Below are 26,587 nucleotides of genomic sequence, written 5' to 3'. Positions count from 1 at the left end.
TTGTTCTCTACAAGGTTTGAGTCTTCACAGGCTGGATTTGCAGCATGCCCCCATGTCTTTCACTGGCGTCCTCTACAATGCTGGTCTGTTTGAGTTGACCACAGCCTGGGGTGTGTCTGTGGCTGTGCCTTGGTCCACGGTTCTCTACACAAGCAGAGAGGTCCTGTCACCGGCTGCCACGCATAATGCACCTCTTTGGGTGCAGTTTATTAACTCGCACAGCAGCTCTACAGTACCACTTGCAAGCTGTTGCACTGCTGAGGGAGTTACCTTGACCTGTGACCTTTCAAAGTGACCTTTCGACATCTCCCAGAAGAACGATTACTTATTGCCATCATAATTTAGATTTCTTCAGTTTATGATTTGACTCCATGTATGCAGTGAATGGATGGAAGATCGCCCCCTTGTCATGAATAGGAATATTGTTTATTGTCGCTGCGGTTTTTATTAATTGAATCTTTTCCTGAAAGAGGATCAGGAGTATGTTTGTTCCGCTACGGTTTCCCACGGCAACCGCTGAACAACATCCGACATCATCGACTTCACATTTCACGTGAACAAGGGAATTTAAGCAGAAAAGGTCAAGTGAGTAGTTTGACTCGACATTTCCACGTCGTGAAAGGATCCATATATATTTTTTATTTTTTTTATTTTTATTTTGTGACAGTTCAACCAAAAGGCCTCTTATCCAATGAAGAAATATTTCATATTTATCCCCTATTACTCCTACCCAGTACGAGTGCATCACGGCCTCCCCTCGGTACAAGTGCAATAATAGCAAAGATTAAATCCCACCTGCCGTTGTTGCTGAGAAAAAAGACATCGCCACTGGAGAAATGCCCTCTAGAGGATCATGTAGGAACTGCAGGACCAGGGGAGTCTGCTATCACTACTGTAAGGCCATAGGTAGCCACTACACTACACTGATGGCATGGAGAGAGACAGATTATTGCTGTCGCTCCCTGTTGGGGAATAAGGAGAGGGGAGGCTGCTGCCTGGCTGTTATTATAAGTCTTGGAAGAAGCAGAGGTATGTATATTTTATTTATTTCACCTATATTTAAATAGGAAGACACACAGATTAAAGATCTCTTTTACAAGAGAGCCCTGTATACATTACAATAAAAACAGAATGATAACACAACATACACATATGTATATAAAACAATATAATTCAGCAAACATTAACAAAAATAAACATATTTAATAAAAGTAATCACATTCAACTACATAGAGGTTCTACATCAATAATTGAAACTGTCTGTGTGACATCAGCACAACAATCTGCAGTGAACTCTGCAGATTGTTCCACAAATTAGGGGCAACAAAATGCAGATTTTCACAAATCTGTGGAGAGTGATCTCTTGTTATCCATGCCTGAGAACGGTTTTGGTAACTTATGATTCTTATCTTAATTAATGATGTTACATGTAGAGGACGTTTCTATAAGATTGCTTTGTAAATAAATAAAAGAAAATGCAGCTCTCTTCTTACAGACCGAGAGGTCCATCCCACATTTTTATACAGACGACAATGATGAGTCCTAAAATTGTCCCGTGATAAAACATTTTGCGGAATGGTAGACTGTGTCCAAGGGTTTTAAAACACAGTTTGCCGCATGCACAGTGGGCTCCAAAATTACTGGCACCCCTGACTGGCAATGCACAAACAATGCTTAAACAAATATAAACAATATAATTATAGAGATAAACTCAAAATACCAACGTGTGAGAAATACTGTACTTTATTAATATTTCAATGGAACCAACCAAAATAGTTTATTGATTTAATTAAAAATCAATGTCCTCCAAATCAAGGTTTCACAATTAATGGCACCCTTAAAGATTATTGTAAATAACATCTACCAAAATTAAACAACAAATTAAATTCCACTTATTTATGTTTATCTAAGTCTTAATATATATTGAGCCATTACATCACTTCCTGTTTCACTAGGGTATAAAAATGAGGTAACACAGGATAGGGAGGAGGATGGTGAGAGAAGCAACAAAATCCCCAAGAATCACTGTGAAAGAATTGCAGGGGTCACCAGGTTTCAAAAAGCACCATCAGACGCCACATCCACAGGCTCTTTGGAAGGGTTGCCAGAAGAAAGCCCTTTCTGACCCCAAGACACAGACGCAAGCGCTTGGAGTTTGCCTAACGTCATTTAAATTATGACTGGAAGAAGGTGCTCTGGTCAGATGAGACCAAAATTGAAAGTTTTGGTCAGAGACAGCATCGGCATGTTTGGCGTCGAAACAGAGATGGATACAAGGAGAGGGACCTCATACCCACGGTGAAATATGGTGGTGGGTCAGTGATGTTTTGGGGCTGTTTTAATTCCAGAGGTCCAGGGGCACTGGTTAAGATTGATGGCATAATGAATTCTACCAAGTATCAGGCAATTTTGGCTGACAATCTGGTTGCCTCTGCCAGAAGGCTGGGACTTGGCTGTATGTGGACTTTCCAACAAGACAATGACCCGAAACATACCTCAAGATCCACACAGAAACGGTTCTGTGACAACAAAATCAATGTTCTGTCATGGCCATCTCAGTCGCCAGACCTCAATCCAATCGAAAACCTGTGGGCTGAGTGGAAGAGGGCAGTTGATAAGCGCAAACCCAAGAATGTGAAGGATCTTGAAAGGATCTGCATAGAGGAATGGTCCAAAATCCCTCCAAATGTGTTCCTTAACCTTGTCAAACATTACAGGAAAAGACTCCATGTCTCTTCAGAGGTGGTGGCACTAAGTACTAAATAAGGAGTGACAATAATTATGAAACCTTGATTTTGGTGAAATGTATATTGTATTAAATAATTGTCTGATTTTGGTGGATTCCATTGAAACATTAATAAAGTACAGTATTTCTCACATGTTGGTATTTTGAGTTTATCTCTATAATTATAATGTTTATATTTTTTAAAGTATTGTTTGTGCATTGCCAGTCAGGGGTGCCAGTAATTTTGCAGCCCACTGTATGTAAACATTATCACCAAAATCCAATACAGGGAGAAGTGTTGTTTGAGCAATCTTTCTCCTATTTTCAATACTGAGGCATTGTTTTTTTTTCGATATAAAAAATTAAGTCTTGGATCTTAGCTTCTTAGTCAGATTTTCTATGTGCGTAACGAAGGACAACTTGTCATCAATTCAGACATCCAGCTACTAATACTGAGAAACAAGCTCAATTTGGGCTCCATTTGTAGCTCAAATATAAAAGTCCTCAGGGTCAACATTTCGTGACCTAGAGAACAGCATAAGCTTGGTTTTACTTGTATTTAACACTAATTTATGATCTGTACGTGATTTCTGAATTTAATCAAAGTTATGCTGAAGTTCACGAATGGCCTGCTGCACTGAGGTGGCACAGGAATACAAAATCTGCATAGAGATGAATGTTACTAGTATTAACAGTGTTTCCTATGTCATTAATATACAAAATTGAACAATAATGGGCCCAAAATCAAACCCTGAGAAACACCTTTTTAAATCTCAAGAAATGCAGATTTAACCCCATCTGTCAAGATGGCCTGAGTTCTGTCGCTAAGATAATTCTGAAAGCTGTATGTCCCAGGCCTACTCTTGATAACTTCTTCAGCAAACCAGAATGATCAACAGTGTCGAACGCCTTTGACGGGTCAATGAACAAGGCAGCACAGCTCTTTTTAGCATCCAAGGCATTGACAAGATCATTAACAACTAGCGTTGTTACCGTGGTAGTACTACGCCCAGGCCTAAACCCTGATTGGTTTATATTAAGAATAGAATCATCAGATAAAAAAGGAACTAAGTTGTACATTAACCAAGGATTCAAGAATCGTAGCTAAACAAGGTAGTCTTGAAATGGAGTGATAGTTGTCAAGATCATTTGTATTCCAACCCTTATGGAGTGGCAGCACATATGCGGATTTCCAGGCTTTTGGAATACTTCCTGATAACAATGTGAAATAAAAAATGTGGGCTACTGAGCCAGCAATAAGAGGTGCTGCACACTTAAGCAGACCAGGCTCCAAATGATCAGCACCTGGGGATTTTTGTTGTTGTCTAATGTTAACAAAGCATCCAGGACTTCTTTATCAGTGAATTTCCAAAAAGAAAAGTCCTGACTAGCATTTTCAGTATCATTCAATAGATTTTCACCATCAACATCCAAACTACTCTTTTCAAAAGTTGGCTTTGAAATACATTCAAATATAAAGCCCGCAGAGATAAAATGGTGATAAAATGCATGAATGATATACATTTTTCAGTAATAGGGACAGAATCTGAATTAGTTACTTTTCTGTAGAGAAGAGGACACACAACCCTTCAGTGATTTAACAGCTTTCCAGAATTTAGCTGGGTTCCCTGTACATTCAGATAGTGTATTAACATAATAATCAGATTTAGCTTTTTTAACTAGTTTTACACACAGATTTCTCAATCGTCTGAAAGACTGTGAGAGAGAAATTAAGTATTTACCTGATTTGTTAACTGCCAGTCTGGGCCTGAGTCTAGCTTTGGCCCGGGCAGTATCGCTGTTCTGTATGACTTCAGATAGCTCTGGACTGAACCAAGGGTAAGACCTATTTTTTTAATAATCATTTTTTTTAAAGGGAGCATGTTAATCTACAATACAATTGAAACCATTTGAGAAGAGGTTCAGAACCAACTCTGGGTCAGGTGTAGATACAATACAATCAAAGTCACCAACATAAAGGTCACAAAAAAAGGCCTGTTCATTAAAATGTTTAAAATTCCTCTTGTTGATAAAATGAGGTTTGGATCGAGGCGTCCGTATATCCCTGACACATACAATGGGACAGTGGTCACTAATATCCAAAGCAAATAGCCCACTCCCAGCATATTTCTCTGGAGTATTTGTGAATATGAGGTCAATCAAAGTTGATTTCGTAATGGTCCTTTTAAATTTGGACGAGTAGGCTTTGTAATCAGCTGGGTCAAATTTAGATTAGTACAAAAAATCCTTTAAACAGTCAGCCTCCTGCATTCCCCATGCAAGATTAAAATCTCCAGCAATCAACACCTCTGGGGTAGTAAAAAATGGCAATTAAATCAGTGAGTTCGTTTAGTACACAGTTCTTGGCGGAGGGCGGACGATAGATTCCTATAACTGTTATTTTTGCGTTTGAACCCAACTGTAACGGTAGTCCTCCTCCCCTTCAACCGAAAAGGAGGAGTAGTGATGGAACCAAGGCGCAGCGGTTTGTGAATACATAATTCATTTAAAGACAAGACGAAAAAACACGAACTTCACTATAACTAACAAAACAACAAACGGAGTAGACAGACCTGGACGACGAACTTACATTAAACACGAAGAACGCACGAACAGGGAAAATAGACTACACAAAATGACGATGTACAAAAACAAACCGAACAGTCCCGTATGGTGCGACAAACACTGACACAGGAGACAACCACCCACAACGAACACTGTGAAACAACCTACCTAAATATGACTCTCAATTAGAGGAACGCCAAACACCTGCCTCTAATTAAGAGCCATACCAGGCAACCCTTAAACCAACATAGAAACAGAAAACATAGAATGCCCACCCAAACTCACGTCCTGACCAACTAACACATACAACAAACTAACAGAAATAGGTCAGGAACGTGACACCAACTGAAGACTTAAAAGCCAACAATTCAAACCGTTTCGGACTGGAGGTCGCCTTTAACAGAGACACAGAAAGAAGATTATTTGTGTAAATAGCAACACCACCCCCTTTGCCTTTCCTATCCGCCCTAAACACATTGTAACCATCCATAGCAACCTCAGTCCAGGGTTTTATCAGTTAACCAGGTTTCAGATCAAATAAAAATGTCAGGGTCTCCCTGAGAGACCCAGATATTGACATGATCCATTTTAGGTAATAAACTACAAATGTTAAGATGTAAAAAAATGTCCAACCTTTATTGCATTTAAAATCACACGGAGTTTCAATTACAAGTCAGATTACTTTGAGATTACAGAACAATAGGAGACTCGAAGATTGGATTACATCTATTAGGAAAATAGCAATGACATTTCTCCGCTTAGCACCATTCGGCATGTCACCACTTTCAGACACAACATGTGGAACTCTCACAGTGACCAAAGGGGAGATGGTAAAAACATACTGACATGTAATGCTAATATTGTCCTCGCATCAATTTAGTTGACCAACAACCTTTCCAATGTTTGATGACAACAGCCGGGAGCCATTTTCACCCAGGTGAATTCCGTCTTTCACAAAGTAGCCAGGCCTATTCCAGAAGAAGTCATAATTGACGATGAAGGACATGCCCTAGTCCTTAGTCAGACGCATTAACAACTGGTGAAGAGACCAAAAGACGGCTAAAACACGGAATTGAGCCCGAGACAATGATATGTTCTGCTAATTTCTGAGCTGTAAGAAAATAGTCTCTTAGCTTTACAGAGTTCACACGCATAATATCATTAGATCCAATACGCACCACAACTGTTTTCAGAGCAGGAATCTGTTTCTTGATGACTTCTGATAAATCCTATTCCCTTAGCTCCAGGAAAACAAAGTGTACGGGTATATCGTACTTCTGCCAAATCTAACCATGGAGCATCGCCAAAATAATAGTTGATGGCTGTTGTCCATTTCGAGCCGGAGCCCTCAGCCCAACCCTAGCCCCAGTTCAGATTCCTCTAACTCGCCCCCCACAAATAACAGGAATGGGAGACCCCGGTGAAGCCAATATTATGTTACAGTAAGTAGGACACCGTATATAAGGGGTTCCTCTCTTTTTACCTAGCACCTACAATACATTCAGTCTAGCCTGGTAGGCAACTTAAAATACAACCGAGCATGATTTTCCACCTCCATTGGCTGTAATCGATTCACTAACAAATTATTATATTACTACATGTTACATTACAGCCATAGGTCTACAGTAGTGTCAGGAAGCACTGGGTCTATTCACCAATTTCACACGGTCATGAATATAAACACTTATGAAGTAACTAAGTGTTTACAGTCTCTGTAAGACTAAATGAAAAGGTTTGTATTGATTTTAAACTCCAAAACCTGTCCAACGTATCAACGCAGAACCATGTGACCGATCTTCGGCGCTAGTATTCTCCGGCACTATTTGGAAGCCCTTACCCTCCTGGGTATTGTGAGAGAAGGACAATGTCCCGTATATACCACCTACACTACCGTTGTAAACAGAGGCTGTGGGGAAAATGTTGAATTACCATACAACCTTAATCTGGAGAAATTCACTCCAAACATCCTAATTCTGGGACCTTCTCTCTCCTGGCCCATGTAAACCCACCAACTGCTAACAGTAACTGTGTTGTAGTACCACCTGCTAACAGTAACTGTGTTGTAATACCACCTGCTAACAGTAACTGTGTTGTATTACCACCTGCTAACAGTAACTGTGTTGTAATACCACCTGCTAACAGTAACTGTGTTGTAGTACCACCTGCTAACAGTAACTGTGTTGTAATACCACCTGCTAACAGTAACTGTGTTGTAATACCACCTGCTAACAGTAACTGTGTTGTAGTACCACCTGCTAACAGTAACTGTGTTGTAATACCACCTGCTAACAGTAACTGTGTTGTAGTACCACCTGCTAACAGTAACTGTGTTGTAATACCACCTGCTAACAGTAACTGTGTTGTAATACCACCTGCTAACAGTAACTGTGTTGTAGTACCACCTGCTAACAGTAACTGTGTTGTAATACCACCTGTTAATAGTAACTGTGTTGTATCACCACCTGCTAACAGTAACTGTGTTGTAGTACCACCTGCTAACAGTAATTGTGTTGTAATACCACCTGCTAACAGTAACTGTGTTGTAATACCACCTGCTAACAGTACCTGTGTTGTAGTACCACCTGCTAACAGTAACTGTGTTGTAATACCACCTGCTAACAGTAACTGTGTTGTAGCTAACAGTAACTGTGTTGTAATACCACCTGCTAACAGTAACTGTGTTGTAGCTAACAGTAACTGTGTTGTAATACCACCTGCTAACAGTAACTGTGTTGTAGTACCACCTGCTAACAGTAACTGTGTTGTAGTACCACCTGCTAACAGTAACTGTGTTGTAGTACCACCTGCTAACAGTAACTGTGTTGTAGTACCACCTGCTAACAGTAACTGTGTTGTAGCTAACAGTAACTGTGTTGTAATACCACCTGCTAACAGTAACTGTGTTGTAGTACAACCTGCTAACAGTAACTGTGTTGTAGTACCACCTGCTAACAGTAACTGTGTTGTAGCTAACAGTAACTGTGTTGTAATACCACCTGCTAACAGTAACTGTGTTGTAGTACCACCTGCTAACAGTAACTGTGTTGTAGTACCACCTGCTAACAGTAACTGTGTTGTAGCTAACAGTAACTGTGTTGTAATACCACCTGCTAACAGTAACTGTGTTGTAATACCACCTGCTAACAGTAACTGTGTTGTAGCTAACAGTAACGGTGTTGTAGTACCACCTGCTAACAGTAACTGTGTTGTAGCTAACAGTAACTGTGTTGGAGTACCACCTGCTAACAGTAACTGTGTTGTAATACCACCTGCTAACAGTACCTGTGTTGTAATACCACCTGCTAACAGTACCTGTGTTGTAGTACCACCTGCTAACAGTACCTGTGTTGTAGTACCACCTGCTAACAGTAACTGTGTTGTAGTACCACCTGCTAACAGTAACTGTGTTGTAGTACCACCTGCTAACAGTAACTGTGTTGTAGTACCACCTGCTAACAGTAACTGTGTTGTAATACCACCTGCTAACAGTAACTGTGTTGTAGTACCACCTGCTAACAGTAACTGTGTTGTAGCTAACAGTAACTGTGTTGGAGTACCACCTGCTAACAGTAACTGTGTTGTAGTACCACCTGCTAACAGTAACTGTGTTGTAATACCACCTGCTAACAGTAACTGTGTTGTATTACCACCTGCTAACAGTAACTGTGTTGTATTACCACCTGCTAACAGTAACTGTGTTGTAATACCACCTGCTAACAGTAACTGTGTTGTATTACCACCTGCTAACAGTAACTGTGTTGTAGCTAACAGTAACTGTGTTGTAGCTAACAGTAACTGTGTTGTAGCTAACAGTAACTGTGTTGTAATACCACCTGCTAACAGTAACTGTGTTGTAGCTAACAGTAACTGTGTTGTAGTACCACCTGCTAACAGTAACTGTGTTGTAGCTAACAGTAACTGTGTTGTAGTACCACCTGCTAACAGTAACTGTGTTGGAGTACCACCTGCTAACAGTACCTGTGTTGTAGTACTCTGTGGCTGAAAGGACATCCTGTTACGTAATACTTTATGTAGCCTGGTACATTTGGAACCTATGGAATAGTCACCCACCCATCTGACTCTCCAGGCCGGCTCATTCAAACTACACAAGTTGAACATTACACTTGCAGAGATAACCACCATGTTTTATGACACTAATGTCTGACAGTGATTCCTGTTTTAGGATCAAAACAGATGTGACAACAGATTGCCCCAAGGCTGAGATGGTAAGTTCCAGATGAAAATACATTGTATATAAGGCAGATGGAGGGGGTTGCTGGTTCAAATCCTGGGCAGGATGATACAAATGAGGAAGCTGAACTGGAAACAAAATGGCTGCAGGTAAAGACCCGAGACCATCTGCCGTTGTGCCCATGTGCAAGGCGCTGCATTGTAGCTGACCCTGTGTCTCTCTACATGTGTGTGTGTGGCAGGGATGTGAATGGACAATAATGCATCTATTCTGTTGTATTATATTCTCTGCTTGTTCCCTATAGACTATCTTGTCGCTGGACCATCCAAGACACTGTCATATACCTCGGACTGTAAGTACTGGGCTTAATGAAATACTTTAAGTAGGGCGGCAGTTGGTTAGAGTGTTGGGCCGATGACCGAAAGGTTGCTGGTTTGAATACCTGAGCTGACGAGGTGAAAAATCTGTCGATGTGCCCTTGAGATGTGCCCTTGTTACTCCCTATATAATGTAATCTTTCCAAACTCAGTGCTGTTGATTTGAACAATCCAAATCTTGTTTACCTCTCTTTTACATTTCCCAAAGAGTATTTATTGTATTTTAAAGCAATTGAATTTGATATCATACGAGATGAAAGAGAATGTAAATGTTACTTATCATATTGGTCCGATTATATATTTGTTTTTTGTATTATTCATTAATTTTTTAATAAAAGTAATTTTGATGCAATTTCTTTGTGTGAGAGAATTTATTTTTCTCCAGGTGTCTGAATAGAAGCAGAAAATAATCTTAACAAACCTCACGTGTCACTTTATTGCAGCCGATTGTACAGTCAGTTAAAAGGCATACAAAAAGAACATGTTTAGATGATCGTCGTAGTAACTATTTAGGAATATGATTGGTTAAGCATGTAGTAATAAGCTTTAATCAAATGACTCCTGAAACGAATGTATAAAATGTAAAGTCTTGTCCAACAAGAAATTATTGTAATCAGAATACAATATCAAATATATTTCTAGGTGTTACCAATATACATTTAAGCACTTGTTGAGTTTAAGGGTTGCAATTGTTCCTGTTTTCTTGAAAACAATTGTTGGACAAAATAGCTTTTTCAGGATATTGCTTTAAACCACAGTTCCTTCCTCTAAAACACTGGGTTCAGACAGTAAAGAATAGAACAACAAAATACTTTTAAATCATCAAAATATCATTTTTTAACATAACATTCAGTGGCCCTTAATCGCACAGGAATTGAACACACTGGTTGCACATCTCAAATGGAACCCTATTCCTTAATATAAAGCACTACGTTGGACCAGAGCCTACAGGGCTCTTTTGGCATCCGTTTTAGGAGTAAGCAGAGCTGCGGCGTGTGAATAACGGTAAATGGGAGAATGTGCCGAGGCAATACACACAGAGTTGTGCAGGCAGACTTTGTGAGAGTGAGTTGAGGGGGAAGAGAGATTTGGTACTGAGGAAGTGTTCGTTGAGTTCAAGCTTTTTAGCGCCACTAGAGGGCAGTAGAAAACAAACAAACAAAAAAATGTTTATCACGCAATTTTCAAAGGACCAGGTCAGTGTTTCTCAACCTTTTTTGTACCAGGAACTTAGCCTCGTACGAACCACCTGATCTCGCGAGCTTACATTCTGTTTCGCTGTATCGTTGTTGTTTGTTTAAAAACACTAAACTAGGTACATACAGTATACAATATATACTTAGGAACATTTAGTTAAGAATGGGGAATCACTGTGGTAACAAAAGAACAACATTAAAAACCTTGTAGATAACAGAATTTAAACAACAGACTAAACTCCCATATAATAGCTTTCCCATGTCATAGCTCTCCCATGTCATAGCTCTCCCATGTCATAGCTCTCCCATGTCATAGCTCTCCCATGTCATAGCTTTCCCATGTCATAGCTCTCCCATGTCATAGTTCTCCCATGTCATAGCTCTCCCATGTCATAGCTCTCCCATGTCATAGCTCTCCCATGTCATAGCTCTCCCATGTCATAGCTTTCCCATGTCATAGCTCTCCCATGTCATAGCTCTCCCATGTCATAGCTCTCCCATGTCATAGCTCTCCCATGTCATAGCTCTCCCATGTCATAGCTCTCCCATATAATAGCTTTATAAATTGCATTGTCATTGTGTCTGCCTGAAGTAGCCTTCAACAGCATTTCATTTCCTCATTCTACCAGCCTTACTAAGGTATATGGGTAGTACCATCGAAAGATTATATATTTTCTGGGCTATAATAAGTAAATAATAAAACTTGAGTGCCAATCTGTTTGTTCTCCATTGCCAACTCCTTGTCACACTGTTCCCCCGGGCGCCCGAAGATGTGGATGTCGATTAAGGCAGCCCCACCCCCCCCCCGCACCTCTCTGATTCAGAGAGACATTTCAGTTGAAGACGTTCATTTGTACAACTGACTATGTATCCCCCGTTTACCTTCCCTTCATTGGCAATACAGCAGAAACAGACTGGCACTCAGGACTGGCACTCAGGCTAAGCAAATAAACTGTCTGTCTTCTTAAAGCACTTGGTCAGTAGTTTACACAGTAAAACAGCACCAACCAACATGGCTGTCCACCCGTGTACAGTACATGCCAAGTAAACCCAGGTATTTCACCCTATGTGATATACTCTTCCACCCAGCTTGGTCCTTGACAACTTCTATGTGTGATTGTCACGTGGCATGCCAAACATTGGCAAGACAGCACAAAGTAACCGACCTGGGACCAGGCTAACTTCAATGAGGGTCTGTGTACAAAGTAATCTCCCCTCAATGGTATACCATACATACTGAAATAGGTCTCTCATGATTACACTAATAGTGAACTATTTGAACTAACTCCAGATCCAGTTGAATGGTAATGTGATACCTTAAGATGTTGAATGTGTGTAGTATTGGAAAATGCTACTGTACATTAATACTGTTGTTTGAGCACCTGTAAAAACAGAGATGCTATCGCTAACCCAAATCTAGCTTCGCTAACCCAAATCTAACTTCGCTAACCCAAATCTAGCTTTGCTAACGCAAATCTAGCTTCGCTAACCCAAATCTAGCTTCGTAGTAACTACAGTGTTTTCAGAAAGTATTCAAATCCCTTGACTTTTTCCACATTTTGTTACGTCACAGGCGTATTTTAAAATGGATTAAATTACATTTATTCCTCATCAATCTACACACAATACCCAACAAAGTGAAAACAGGTTTAGACATTTTTGCAAATATTAATTTTTTAAAAACCAGATACCTTATTGACATAAGTATTCAGACCCTTTGCCATGAGATATCAAAATTGAGCTCAGGTGCATTCTGTGGTAAATTCAATTGATTGGACATGATTTGGAAAGGCACACACTTGTCTGTATAAGGTCCCACAGTTGACAGTGCATGTCAGAGAAAAAACAAAGCCATGATGTCGAAGGAATTGTCCGTAGAGCTCCGAGACATGATTGTGTCGAGGCACAGATTTGGGGAAGGATACCAAAACATTTCTGCAGCATTGAAGGTTCCCAAGAACACAGTGGCCTCCATCATTCTTAAATGAAGTAGTTTGGAACCACCAAGACTCTTCCTATAGCTGGCCGCCCGGCCAAACTGAGCAATCGGGGGAGAAGGGCCTTGGTCAGGGTGACCAAGAACCCGATGGTCATTCTGACAGAGCTCCAGAGTTCCTCTATGGATATGGCAGATCCTTCCAGAAGGACAACCATCTCTGCAGCACTCCATCAGGCCTTTATGGTAGAGTGGCCATACAGAAGCCACTCCTCAGTAAAAGGCACATGGCAGCTCGCTTAGAGTTTGCCAAAAGGCACCTAAAGACTCTCAGACCATGAGAAACAACATTCTCTGGTCTGATGAAACCAAGATTGAACTCTTTGGCCTGAATGTCAAGCGTTATGCCTGGAGGAAACCTGGCACCCATCCCTACGGTGAAGCATGGTGGTGGCAGCATCATGCTGTGGGAATGTTTTTCAGGGGCAGGGACTAGAAGACTAGTCGGCATCGAGGGAAAGATGAACCAAGCAAAGTACAGAGAGATCCTTGATTAAAAACCTGCTCCAGAGCACTCAGGACCTCAGACTGGGGCAAAGGTTCACCTTCCAACAGGACAACGACCCTAAGCACACAGCCAAGACAACACAGGAGTGGCTTCAGGACAAGTCTCTGAATTGCATTCAGTGGCCCAGCCAGAGACGGACTTGAACCTGATCGAACATCTCTGCGGAGACCGTAAAATAGCTGTGCAGCAACGCTCCCCATCCAACCTGACAGCTTGAGAGGATCTGCAGAGAAGAATGGGAGAAACTCCCCAAATACAGGTGTGCCAAGCCTGTAGCGTCACACCCAAGAAGACTTGAGGCTGTAATCTCTGCCAAAGGTGCTTCAACAAAGTACTGAGGAAAGGGTCTGAATACTTATGTAAATGTGCTATAAAAAAAAAATATATAAATCTACATTTTTTAAATACGTTTTTGCTTTCTCAATATGGGGTAGTGTGTGTAGATTGATGAGGGGGAAAAAACAATTTAATAAATTGTGGAATAAGGCTGCAATGTAACAAAATGTGGAGAATACGTTCCAAATGCACTGCTATGAGTGGATTTCTCTAGCAGTCCTTTGTAGCAGTATATTGCATGGTGCAGCGGTTCAGTATATTGCATGGTGCAGCGATTCAGGATATTGCATGGTGCAGCGGTTCAGTATATTGCATGGTGCAGCGGTTCAGTATATTGCTTGGTGCAGCGATTCAGTATTTTGCATGGCCAGCGGTTCAGTATATTGCATGGTGCAGCGATTCAGTATATTGCATGGCCAGCGGTTCAGTATATTGCATGGTGCAGCGATTCAGGATATTGCATGGTGCAGCGGTTCAGTATATTGCATGGTGCAGCGGTTCAGTATATTGCTTGGTGCAGCGATTCAGTATTTTGCATGGCCAGCGGTTCAGTATATTGCATGGTGCAGCGATTCAGTATATTGCATGGCCAGCGGTTCAGTATATTGCATGGTGCAGCGGTTCAGTATATTGCATGGTGCAGCGGTTCAGTATATTGCATGGTGCAGCGGTTCAGTATATTGCATGGCCAGCGGTTCAGTATTTTGCATGGTCAGCGATTCAGTATATTGCATGGCCAGCGGTTCAGTATATTGCATGGTGCAGCGGTTCAGTATATTGCATGGTGCAGCGGTTCAGTATATTGCATGGTGCAGCGGTTCAGTATATTGCATGGTGCAGCGATTCAGTATATTGCATGGTGCAGCGGTTCAGTATATTGCATGGTGCAGCGGTTCAGTATATTGCATGGTGCAGCGGTTCAGTATATTGCATGGTGCAGCGGTACAGTATATTGCATGGTGCAGCGGTTCAGTATATTGCATGGTGCAGCGGTTCAGTATTTTGCATGGTGCAGCGGTTCAGTATATTGCATGGTGCAGCGGTACGATTCCCAAACTATTATATTTGGGTCTGATTGACTGCAACCCTTGGTGATATTATGTGAACATAGTTCATTAAGACATTTGTGTAGTATTGTGAAATAGGGCTTTGATTAGTGGGTGGCAGAAAATGGTCTAGGTGGGAACACCCACATTGCCTTTGGAAAGGATTCACACCCGTTTAACTTGTTCCACATGTTGTTGTTGTTACAGCCTGAATTTAAAATGGGTTACATTGAGATGTTGTGTCACTGATCTACACACAATACCCCATAATGTCAAAGTGGAATTTCGTTTTTAGAATAAGTATTCAACCCGTTTTGTTATGGCAAGCCTAAATAAGTTCAGGAGTAAAAATGTGCTTAACAAGTCACATAAAAAGTTGCATGGACTCATTCTGTTTAATAATAATAGTGTTTAACATGATTTCTGAATGACTACCTCATCTCTGTACCCCACACGTACAATTATCTGTAAGGTCCTTCATTCAAGCAGGGAATTTCAAACACAGAACCACAGAGACGAGAGAGGTTTTGCAATGCCTCGCAAAGAAGGGCACCTATTGGTAGATGGGTGAAAAAAAAAAAAAAAGCCAACATTGAATGTCCCTTTGAGCATGCTGAAATTATCAATTGCGCTTTGGATGGTGTATCAATACACCCAGTCACTACAAAGATACAGGCTTCCTTCCTTAGTCAGTTGCCGGATACTGTAGGAAGGAAACAGGGATTTCACCATGAGGCCAATGGTGATCATTTTAAAACAGAGTTTTAAAGAGTTTAATAGCTGTGATAAGAGAAAACTGAGGATGGATCAACAACATTTTGGTTACTCGACAATACTAATCTAATGACACAGTTAAAAGAAGGAAGCATGTACACAATATAAATATTTCAAAACATGTATCCTGTTTGCGATAAGGCATTAAAGTAAAACTGCAAGAAATGTGGCAAAGAAATGAACGTTTTGTCCTGAATACAAAGTGTTATGTTTGGGGCAGATCCAACACAACACAACACTGAGTTAAAATCTACATATTTTCAAGCATGGTGGTGGTTAGATCATGTTATAGGTATGCTTGGCAAGGACTACGGAGTTTTTTAGGATAAAAATACATTTAATATAGCTAAGCAAAGGCAATATCCTAAAGGAAAACCTGGTTCAGTCTGCTTTCCACCAGACAGTGGGAGACAAATTCACCTTTCAGCAGGACAATAACCTAAAACACAAGGCCAAATATACTTTGTAGTTACTTACCAAGACAACATTGAATATTTCTGAGTGGCCAAATTACAGTTTTGACTTAAATCAGCTCGAAAATCTATGGCAAGACTTGAAAATGGCTGTCTAGCAATGAACAACAACCAGAGCTTGAAGTTTTGCAAAAATGTTCTTAGAGACTTACCCCAAAACACCCACAGCTGTAATCGTTGCCAAAGGTGATTCTAACATGTATTGACTCAAGGGGGTTGAATATTTATCTAATCAAGATATATTAGTGTTTTTTTCCCCCACTTTCACATTTGATCATTGACAAAAAAAAAGGGACAATTAAATCAATTTTAATTCCACAAAATGTGTAAAAAGTCAAAGGGGTGTGAATACTTTCTGAAGGAACTGTATATACCAGACATTTGGTACATCATCTATATGGTACATACAGTAACCCATATCATATATAACATGATCTCAACATTTTTCTGTGTACCAAAAAAAAACACCCTATATTCCCTATATAGTGCACTACTTTTGACCAGCCCCTTCGGGAGCTGGTTGAAAGTAGTGCACTACTTTTGACCAGCCCCTATGGGAGCCCTATGGGCCCTGGTTGAAAGTAGTGCACTACTTTTGACCAGCCCCTATGGGAGCTGGTTGAAAGTAGTGCACTACTTTTGACCAGCCCCTATGGGCCCTGGTTGAAAGTAGTGCACTATATAGGGAATACGGTGACATTTGGGACGGAACCCAAGACTCATTCATGGGTGTACGGTACGTTGTACGGTACGTTACGTTGTACTGTATTTAACACAGAGGTGTACCGTTTCTGATGAATATATGTAACAGTATAACTTTAGTCCATCCCCTCGCGCGAACCAGGGACCTTCTGCACACACCAACAACAGTCACCCACGAAGGATCGTTACCCATCGCTCCGCAAACGCCGCTCAAGGGGAACCACCACTTTAAGGTCTCAAAGCGAGTGACGTAACCGATTGAAACGCTATTAGCTTGCACCACCGCTAACTAGCTAGCCATTTCACATCCGTTACATATAGGATGTGATTGTATAGACAATGTGGTTGTGTTGTGTCAGAAGTTTGTTGTGTTGTTCAAATCCTCCTCATACCGAAAAAAGAAAAAAAAAGACGTCAAGTGTTCCAGCCACATTAGTCCACACTACAATGAGATTTGTGTAGCAGGCGTCAGGCGATGCCCTGAGAACATGAGGGTTAACATGTGGCCTAGCAGAATAAGTGTACATTTGTCTTGTATTCAAAACGTTACAAAACAGGATTCTCCGTTTGCTGCCTCTCTTTATGGACTGAAGGAAAAGTCTCCGTTATATGTACAACCATTTTTAAGCTATTACAGTAACATTGCTGTGGTCATAATAATTTCTCCTCAGTCAGTCAGTCAGTTGGGTATTCCTTGGCTTTCTCCTCAGTCAGTCAGTCAGTCAGTTGGGTATTCCTTGGCTTTCTCCTCAGTCAGACAGACAGTTGGGTATTCCTTGGCTTTCTCCTCAGTCAGACAGACAGTTGGGTATTCCTTGGCTTTCTCCTCAGTCAGACAGTCAGTCAGTTGGGTATTCCTTGGGTTTCTCCTCAGTCAGACAGTCAGTCAGTCAGTTGGGTATTCCTTGGCTTTCTCCTCAGTCAGTCAGTCAGTCAGTTGGGTATTCCTTGGCTTGCTCTTCAGTCAGACAGTCAGTCAGTCAGTTGGGTATTCCTTGGCTTTCTCCTCAGTCAGACAGTCAGTCAGTTGGGTATTCCTTGGCTTTCTCCTCAGTCAGACAGTCAGTCAGTTGGGTATTCCTTGGGTTTCTCCTCAGTCAGACAGTCAGTCAGTCAGTTGGGTATTCCTTGGCTTTCTCCTCAGTCAGTCAGTCAGTCAGTCAGTTGGGTATTCCTTGGCTTTCTCCTCAGACAGACAGTCAGTCAGTTGGGTATTCCTTGGCTTTCTTCTCAGTCAGACAGTCAGTCAGACAGTCAGTTGGGTATTCCTTGGCTTTCTCCTCAGTCAGTCAGTCAGTTGGGTATTCCTTGGCTTTCTCCTCAGTCAGACAGACAGTCAGTCAGTTGGGTATTCCTTGGCTTTCTCCTCAGTCAGTCAGTCTGTTGGGTATTCCTTGGCTTTCTCCTCAGTCAGACAGACAGCTGGGTATTCCTTGGCTTTCTCCTCAGTCAGTCAGTCAGTTGGGTATTCCTTGGCTTTCTCCTCAGTCAGTCAGTCAGTTGGGTATTCCTTGGCTTTCTCCTCAGTCAGTCAGTCCGTTGGGTATTCCTTGGCTTTCTCCTCAGTCAGTCAGTCCGTTGGGTATTCCTTGGCTTGCTCTTCAGTCAGACAGACAGTTGGGTATTCCTTGGCTTTCTCCTCAGTCAGTCAGTCCGTTGGGTATTCCTTGGCTTTCTCCTCATTCAGACAGACAGTTGGGTATTCCTTGGCTTGCTCTTCAGTCAGACAGACAGTTGGGTATTCCTTGGCTTTCTCCTCAGTCAGACAGTCAGTCAGTTGGGTATTCCTTGGCTTTCTCCTCAGTCAGACAGTCAGTCAGTTGGGTATTCCTTGGCTTTCTCCTCAGTCAGTCAGTCAGTCAGTCAGTCAGTTGGGTATTCCTTGGCTTTCTCCTCAGTCAGTCAGTCAGTCAGTTGGGTATTCCTTGGCTTTCTCCTCAGTCAGACAGTCAGTCAGTCAGTTGGGTATTCCTTGGCTTTCTTCTCAGTCAGACAGTCAGTCAGTTGGGTATTCCTTGGGTTTCTCCTCAGTCAGACAGTCAGTCAGTTGGGTATTCCTTGGGTTTCTCCTCAGTCAGACAGTCAGTCAGTCAGTTGGGTATTCCTTGGCTTTCTCCTCAGTCAGTCAGTCAGTCAGTCAGTTGGGTATTCCTTGGCTTGCTCTTCAGTCAGACAGTCAGTCAGTCAGTTGGGTATTCCTTGGCTTTCTCCTCAGTCAGACAGTCAGTCAGTTGGGTATTCCTTGGGTTTCTCCTCAGTCAGACAGTCAGTCAGTCAGTTGGGTATTCCTTGGCTTTCTCCTCAGTCAGTCAGTCAGTCAGTCAGTTGGGTATTCCTTGGCTTTCTCCTCAGACAGACAGTCAGTCAGTTGGGTATTCCTTGGCTTTCTTCTCAGTCAGACAGTCAGTCAGTTGGGTATTCCTTGGCTTTCTCCTCAGTCAGTCAGTCAGTTGGGTATTCCTTGGCTTTCTCCTCAGTCAGTCAGTCAGTTGGGTATTCCTTGGCTTTCTCCTCAGTCAGTCAGTCAGTTGGGTATTCCTTGGCTTTCTCCTCAGTCAGACAGACAGTCAGTCAGTTGGGTATTCCTTGGCTTTCTCCTCAGTCAGACAGTCAGTCAGTTGGGTATTCCTTGGGTTTCTCCTCAGTCAGACAGTCAGTCAGTCAGTTGGGTATTCCTTGGCTTTCTCCTCAGTCAGTCAGTCAGTCAGTCAGTTGGGTATTCCTTGGCTTTCTCCTCAGACAGACAGTCAGTCAGTTGGGTATTCCTTGGCTTTCTTCTCAGTCAGACAGTCAGTCAGACAGTCAGTTGGGTATTCCTTGGCTTTCTCCTCAGTCAGTCAGTCAGTTGGGTATTCCTTGGCTTTCTCCTCAGTCAGTCAGTCAGTTGGGTATTCCTTGGCTTTCTCCTCAGTCAGTCAGTCAGTTGGGTATTCCTTGGCTTTCTCCTCAGTCAGACAGAGAGTCAGTCAGTTGGGTATTCCTTGGCTTTCTCCTCAGTCAGAGAGTCAGTCAGACAGTCAGTTGGGTATTCCTTGGCTTTCTCCTCAGTCAGACAGACAGTTGGGTATTCCTTGGCTTTCTCGTCAGTCAGTCAGTCAGTTGGGTATTCCTTGGCTTTCTCGTCAGTCAGTCAGTCAGTCAGTTGGGTATTCCTTGGCTTTCTCCTCAGTCAGTCAGTCAGTCAGTTGGGTATTCCTTGGCTTTCTCCTCAGTCAGTCAGTCAGTTGGGTATTCCTTGGCTTTCTCCTCAGTCAGTCAGTCAGTTGGGTATTCCTTGGCTTTCTCCTCAGTCAGTCAGTCAGTCAGTTGGGTATTCCTTGGCTTTCTCCTCAGTCAGACAGACAGTTGGGTATTCCTTGGCTTTCTCCTCAGTCAGACAGACAGTTGGGTATTCCTTGGCTTTCTCCTCAGTCAGACAGTCAGTCAGTTGGGTATTCCTTGGGTTTCTCCTCAGTCAGACAGTCAGTCAGTCAGTTGGGTATTCCTTGGCTTTCTCCTCAGTCAGACAGTCAGTCAGTTGGGTATTCCTTGGCTTTCTCCTCAGTCAGACAGTCAGTCAGTTGGGTATTCCTTGGGTTTCTCCTCAGTCAGACAGTCAGTCAGTCAGTTGGGTATTCCTTGGCTTTCTCCTCAGTCAGTCAGTCAGTCAGTCAGTTGGGTATTCCTTGGCTTTCTCCTCAGACAGACAGTCAGTCAGTTGGGTATTCCTTGGCTTTCTTCTCAGTCAGACAGTCAGTCAGACAGTCAGTTGGGTATTCCTTGGCTTTCTCCTCAGTCAGTCAGTCAGTTGGGTATTCCTTGGCTTTCTCCTCAGTCAGACAGACAGTCAGTCAGTTGGGTATTCCTTGGCTTTCTCCTCAGTCAGTCAGTCCGTTGGGTATTCCTTGGCTTTCTCCTCAGTCAGACAGACAGTTGGGTATTCCTTGGCTTTCTCCTCAGTCAGTCAGTCAGTTGGGTATTCCTTGGCTTTCTCCTCAGTCAGTCAGTCAGTCAGTTGGGTATTCCTTGGCTTTCTCCTCAGTCAGACAGACAGTTGGGTATTCCTTGGCTTTCTCCTCAGTCAGACAGACAGTTGGGTATTCCTTGGCTTTCTCCTCAGTCAGACAGTCAGTCAGTTGGGTATTCCTTGGGTTTCTCCTCAGTCAGACAGTCAGTCAGTCAGTTGGGTATTCCTTGGCTTTCTCCTCAGTCAGTCAGTCAGTCAGTTGGGTATTCCTTGGCTTGCTCTTCAGTCAGACAGTCAGTCAGTCAGTTGGGTATTCCTTGGCTTTCTCCTCAGTCAGACAGTCAGTCAGTTGGGTATTCCTTGGCTTTCTCCTCAGTCAGACAGTCAGTCAGTTGGGTATTCCTTGGGTTTCTCCTCAGTCAGACAGTCAGTCAGTCAGTTGGGTATTCCTTGGCTTTCTCCTCAGTCAGTCAGTCAGTCAGTCAGTTGGGTATTCCTTGGCTTTCTCCTCAGACAGACAGTCAGTCAGTTGGGTATTCCTTGGCTTTCTTCTCAGTCAGACAGTCAGTCAGACAGTCAGTTGGGTATTCCTTGGCTTTCTCCTCAGTCAGTCAGTCAGTTGGGTATTCCTTGGCTTTCTCCTCAGTCAGACAGACAGTCAGTCAGTTGGGTATTCCTTGGCTTTCTCCTCAGTCAGTCAGTCCGTTGGGTATTCCTTGGCTTTCTCCTCAGTCAGACAGACAGTTGGGTATTCCTTGGCTTTCTCCTCAGTCAGTCAGTCAGTTGGGTATTCCTTGGCTTTCTCCTCAGTCAGTCAGTCAGTTGGGTATTCCTTGGCTTTCTCCTCAGTCAGTCAGTCCGTTGGGTATTCCTTGGCTTTCTCCTCAGTCAGTCAGTCCGTTGGGTATTCCTTGGCTTGCTCTTCAGTCAGACAGACAGTTGGGTATTCCTTGGCTTTCTCCTCAGTCAGTCAGTCCGTTGGGTATTCCTTGGCTTTCTCCTCATTCAGACAGACAGTTGGGTATTCCTTGGCTTGCTCTTCAGTCAGACAGACAGTTGGGTATTCCTTGGCTTTCTCCTCAGTCAGACAGTCAGTCAGTTGGGTATTCCTTGGCTTTCTCCTCAGTCAGACAGTCAGTCAGTTGGGTATTCCTTGGCTTTCTCCTCAGTCAGTCAGTCAGTCAGTCAGTCAGTTGGGTATTCCTTGGCTTTCTCCTCAGTCAGTCAGTCAGTCAGTTGGGTATTCCTTGGCTTTCTCCTCAGTCAGACAGTCAGTCAGTCAGTTGGGTATTCCTTGGCTTTCTTCTCAGTCAGACAGTCAGTCAGTTGGGTATTCCTTGGGTTTCTCCTCAGTCAGACAGTCAGTCAGTTGGGTATTCCTTGGGTTTCTCCTCAGTCAGACAGTCAGTCAGTCAGTTGGGTATTCCTTGGCTTTCTCCTCAGTCAGTCAGTCAGTCAGTCAGTTGGGTATTCCTTGGCTTGCTCTTCAGTCAGACAGTCAGTCAGTCAGTTGGGTATTCCTTGGCTTTCTCCTCAGTCAGACAGTCAGTCAGTTGGGTATTCCTTGGGTTTCTCCTCAGTCAGACAGTCAGTCAGTCAGTTGGGTATTCCTTGGCTTTCTCCTCAGTCAGTCAGTCAGTCAGTCAGTTGGGTATTCCTTGGCTTTCTCCTCAGACAGACAGTCAGTCAGTTGGGTATTCCTTGGCTTTCTTCTCAGTCAGACAGTCAGTCAGTTGGGTATTCCTTGGCTTTCTCCTCAGTCAGTCAGTCAGTTGGGTATTCCTTGGCTTTCTCCTCAGTCAGTCAGTCAGTTGGGTATTCCTTGGCTTTCTCCTCAGTCAGTCAGTCAGTTGGGTATTCCTTGGCTTTCTCCTCAGTCAGACAGACAGTCAGTCAGTTGGGTATTCCTTGGCTTTCTCCTCAGTCAGACAGTCAGTCAGACAGTCAGTTGGGTATTCCTTGGCTTTCTCCTCAGTCAGACAGACAGTTGGGTATTCCTTGGCTTTCTCGTCAGTCAGTCAGTCAGTTGGGTATTCCTTGGCTTTCTCGTCAGTCAGTCAGTCAGTCAGTTGGGTATTCCTTGGCTTTCTCCTCAGTCAGTCAGTCAGTCAGTTGGGTATTCCTTGGCTTTCTCCTCAGTCAGTCAGTCAGTTGGGTATTCCTTGGCTTTCTCCTCAGTCAGTCAGTCAGTTGGGTATTCCTTGGCTTTCTCCTCAGTCAGTCAGTCAGTCAGTTGGGTATTCCTTGGCTTTCTCCTCAGTCAGACAGACAGTTGGGTATTCCTTGGCTTTCTCCTCAGTCAGACAGACAGTTGGGTATTCCTTGGCTTTCTCCTCAGTCAGACAGTCAGTCAGTTGGGTATTCCTTGGGTTTCTCCTCAGTCAGACAGTCAGTCAGTCAGTTGGGTATTCCTTGGCTTTCTCCTCAGTCAGTCAGTCAGTCAGTTGGGTATTCCTTGGCTTGCTCTTCAGTCAGACAGTCAGTCAGTCAGTTGGGTATTCCTTGGCTTTCTCCTCAGTCAGACAGTCAGTCAGTTGGGTATTCCTTGGCTTTCTCCTCAGTCAGACAGTCAGTCAGTTGGGTATTCCTTGGGTTTCTCCTCAGTCAGACAGTCAGTCAGTCAGTTGGGTATTCCTTGGCTTTCTCCTCAGTCAGTCAGTCAGTCAGTCAGTTGGGTATTCCTTGGCTTTCTCCTCAGACAGACAGTCAGTCAGTTGGGTATTCCTTGGCTTTCTTCTCAGTCAGACAGTCAGTCAGACAGTCAGTTGGGTATTCCTTGGCTTTCTCCTCAGTCAGTCAGTCAGTTGGGTATTCCTTGGCTTTCTCCTCAGTCAGACAGACAGTCAGTCAGTTGGGTATTCCTTGGCTTTCTCCTCAGTCAGTCAGTCCGTTGGGTATTCCTTGGCTTTCTCCTCAGTCAGACAGACAGTTGGGTATTCCTTGGCTTTCTCCTCAGTCAGTCAGTCAGTTGGGTATTCCTTGGCTTTCTCCTCAGTCAGTCAGTCAGTTGGGTATTCCTTGGCTTTCTCCTCAGTCAGTCAGTCCGTTGGGTATTCCTTGGCTTTCTCCTCAGTCAGTCAGTCCGTTGGGTATTCCTTGGCTTGCTCTTCAGTCAGACAGACAGTTGGGTATTCCTTGGCTTTCTCCTCAGTCAGTCAGTCCGTTGGGTATTCCTTGGCTTTCTCCTCATTCAGACAGACAGTTGGGTATTCCTTGGCTTGCTCTTCAGTCAGACAGACAGTTGGGTATTCCTTGGCTTTCTCCTCAGTCAGACAGTCAGTCAGTTGGGTATTCCTTGGCTTTCTCCTCAGTCAGACAGTCAGTCAGTTGGGTATTCCTTGGCTTTCTCCTCAGTCAGTCAGTCAGTCAGTCAGTCAGTTGGGTATTCCTTGGCTTTCTCCTCAGTCAGTCAGTCAGTTGGGTATTCCTTGGCTTTCTCCTCAGTCAGACAGTCAGTCAGTCAGTTGGGTATTCCTTGGCTTTCTTCTCAGTCAGACAGTCGGTCAGTTGGGTATTCCTTGGGTTTCTCCTCAGTCAGACAGTCAGTCAGTTGGGTATTCCTTGGGTTTCTCCTCAGTCAGACAGTCAGTCAGTCAGTTGGGTATTCCTTGGCTTTCTCCTCAGTCAGTCAGTCAGTCAGTCAGTTGGGTATTCCTTGGCTTGCTCTTCAGTCAGACAGTCAGTCAGTCAGTTGGGTATTCCTTGGCTTTCTCCTCAGTCAGACAGTCAGTCAGTTGGGTATTCCTTGGGTTTCTCCTCAGTCAGACAGTCAGTCAGTCAGTTGGGTATTCCTTGGCTTTCTCCTCAGTCAGTCAGTCAGTCAGTCAGTTGGGTATTCCTTGGCTTTCTCCTCAGACAGACAGTCAGTCAGTTGGGTATTCCTTGGCTTTCTTCTCAGTCAGACAGTCAGTCAGTTGGGTATTCCTTGGCTTTCTCCTCAGTCAGTCAGTCAGTTGGGTATTCCTTGGCTTTCTCCTCAGTCAGTCAGTCAGTTGGGTATTCCTTGGCTTTCTCCTCAGTCAGTCAGACAGTCAGTCAGTTGGGTATTCCTTGGCTTTCTCCTCAGTCAGACAGTCAGTCAGACAGTCAGTTGGGTATTCCTTGGCTTTCTCCTCAGTCAGACAGACAGTTGGGTATTCCTTGGCTTTCTCGTCAGTCAGTCAGTCAGTTGGGTATTCCTTGGCTTTCTCGTCAGTCAGTCAGTCAGTCAGTTGGGTATTCCTTGGCTTTCTCCTCAGTCAGTCAGTCAGTCAGTTGGGTATTCCTTGGCTTTCTCCTCAGTCAGTCAGTCAGTTGGGTATTCCTTGGCTTTCTCCTCAGTCAGTCAGTCAGTTGGGTATTCCTTGGCTTTCTCCAAAGCAGCAGGGTCATTTCAGTCCACCCAAAAGCTGGGTAACTGGCACAGTTGGCACATGCTTGTTTTAAGGAAGGAGAGAGAAAGGGGAAGCAGCCAACTCTGCTCTCCCTCCACATGGTTACGTGTGTCTCAGTAAGAGCAATGGTGCTAGTAATGCCAAGGTCGCAGGTTCAATTCCCGCCGGGATCACAAATCCCCAAAATGTCTGTACTCACTTTACTGTAAGTCGCTTTGAATAATTATCAAGCGTCTGCTAAATGACATATATTAGGAACAGAGAGCCAACCCTGCCCTCCCTCCATCTACATAGCCTCGATTCCAGGCTTAATGAAGGAGAGTATGGTAATATCCACCAGCTAGCACCAAAAGTTATAAGGCCCGTAGTGATTGTTAAGGCATGGTGATTGCCCTATGGTTATTTTGCATACGAACTTCCAAGGAACCAAATGTGCTAGCTGGGGTGAAACTACCCTCTAGACCACGTCATTGTTGTTGCTGTTCTTTAGGACAGGAAGCTCAGGGCAGAAGCAGCCGTTACTCTTCCAGCTGGTGTCTACGTCGCGGGCCTCGCGTCTCCTCTTTCTGCTCTGCCACCTCCTCGCCACGGGCTCCAGGAAGAGAGACACAGAGGACAGCAGGTAACACACCCCCGCCAGGTAGAAGGAACAGTCGTAGGTCTGGGTGTAGTCATACAGGAAACCTAGAGGATGGAAGACAAAGGGGAAGACGTCATTCAATGAAAAGAGAGAAACGGACATCCACATTAAAAGGACAGAAGACACCACCGCGAAGGGAGGAGGCCAATAACATCACTCCTCAATGAGAGAAACAACGGACACATAGATATAGAATTACTCCTCAATATACAACAGCCTGCTCCTCAATATACAACACATACTGTGGCCTGCTTCTCAATATACAACACATACTGTGGCCTGCTCCTCAATATACAACACATACTGTGGCCTGCTCCTCAATATACAACATACTGTGGCCTGCTCCTCAATATACAACATACTGTGGCCTGCTCCTCAATATACAACATACTGTGGCCTGCTCCTCAATATACAACATACTGTGGCCTGCTCCTCAATATACAACACATACTGTGGCCTGCTCCTCAATATACAACATACTGTGGCCTGCTCCTCAATATACAACACATACTGTGGCCTGCTCCTCAATATACAACAGCCTGCTTCTCAATATACAACAGCCTGTGGCCTGCTTCTCAATATACAACATACTGTGGCCTGCTCCTCAATATACAACACATACTGTGGCCTGCTCCTCAATATACAACATACTGTGGCCTGCTTCTCAATATACAACACATACTGTGGCCTGCTCCTCAATATACAACAGCCTGCTCCTCAATATACAACATATACTGT

The 26,587-nt window shown here is 43.4% G+C and overlaps 1 protein-coding gene across 1 annotated transcript in view; it reads right to left on the bottom strand.

The window, feature by feature from the left end:
- Nucleotides 1-10,271: 10,271 nt before the first annotated feature.
- LOC129861303 (monocarboxylate transporter 5-like) overlaps nucleotides 10,272-26,587 on the bottom strand; it is a 66,663-nt gene continuing 50,347 nt past the window's right edge. Inside the window, exon 9 of the mRNA XM_055932606.1 lies at nucleotides 10,272-25,893. Coding sequence (XP_055788581.1) covers nucleotides 25,667-25,893 — 227 coding nt within the window. The 3' untranslated portion in view covers nucleotides 10,272-25,666. The remainder of the gene's footprint in view (nucleotides 25,894-26,587) is intronic.

Source organism: Salvelinus fontinalis, chromosome 8, assembly GCF_029448725.1.
Source record: "Salvelinus fontinalis isolate EN_2023a chromosome 8, ASM2944872v1, whole genome shotgun sequence".
Lineage (NCBI taxonomy): Eukaryota > Metazoa > Chordata > Actinopteri > Salmoniformes > Salmonidae > Salvelinus > Salvelinus fontinalis.
The sequence above is the reverse complement of the archived record's forward strand: the minus strand, read 5'-3'. Positions and strand labels throughout refer to the sequence as shown.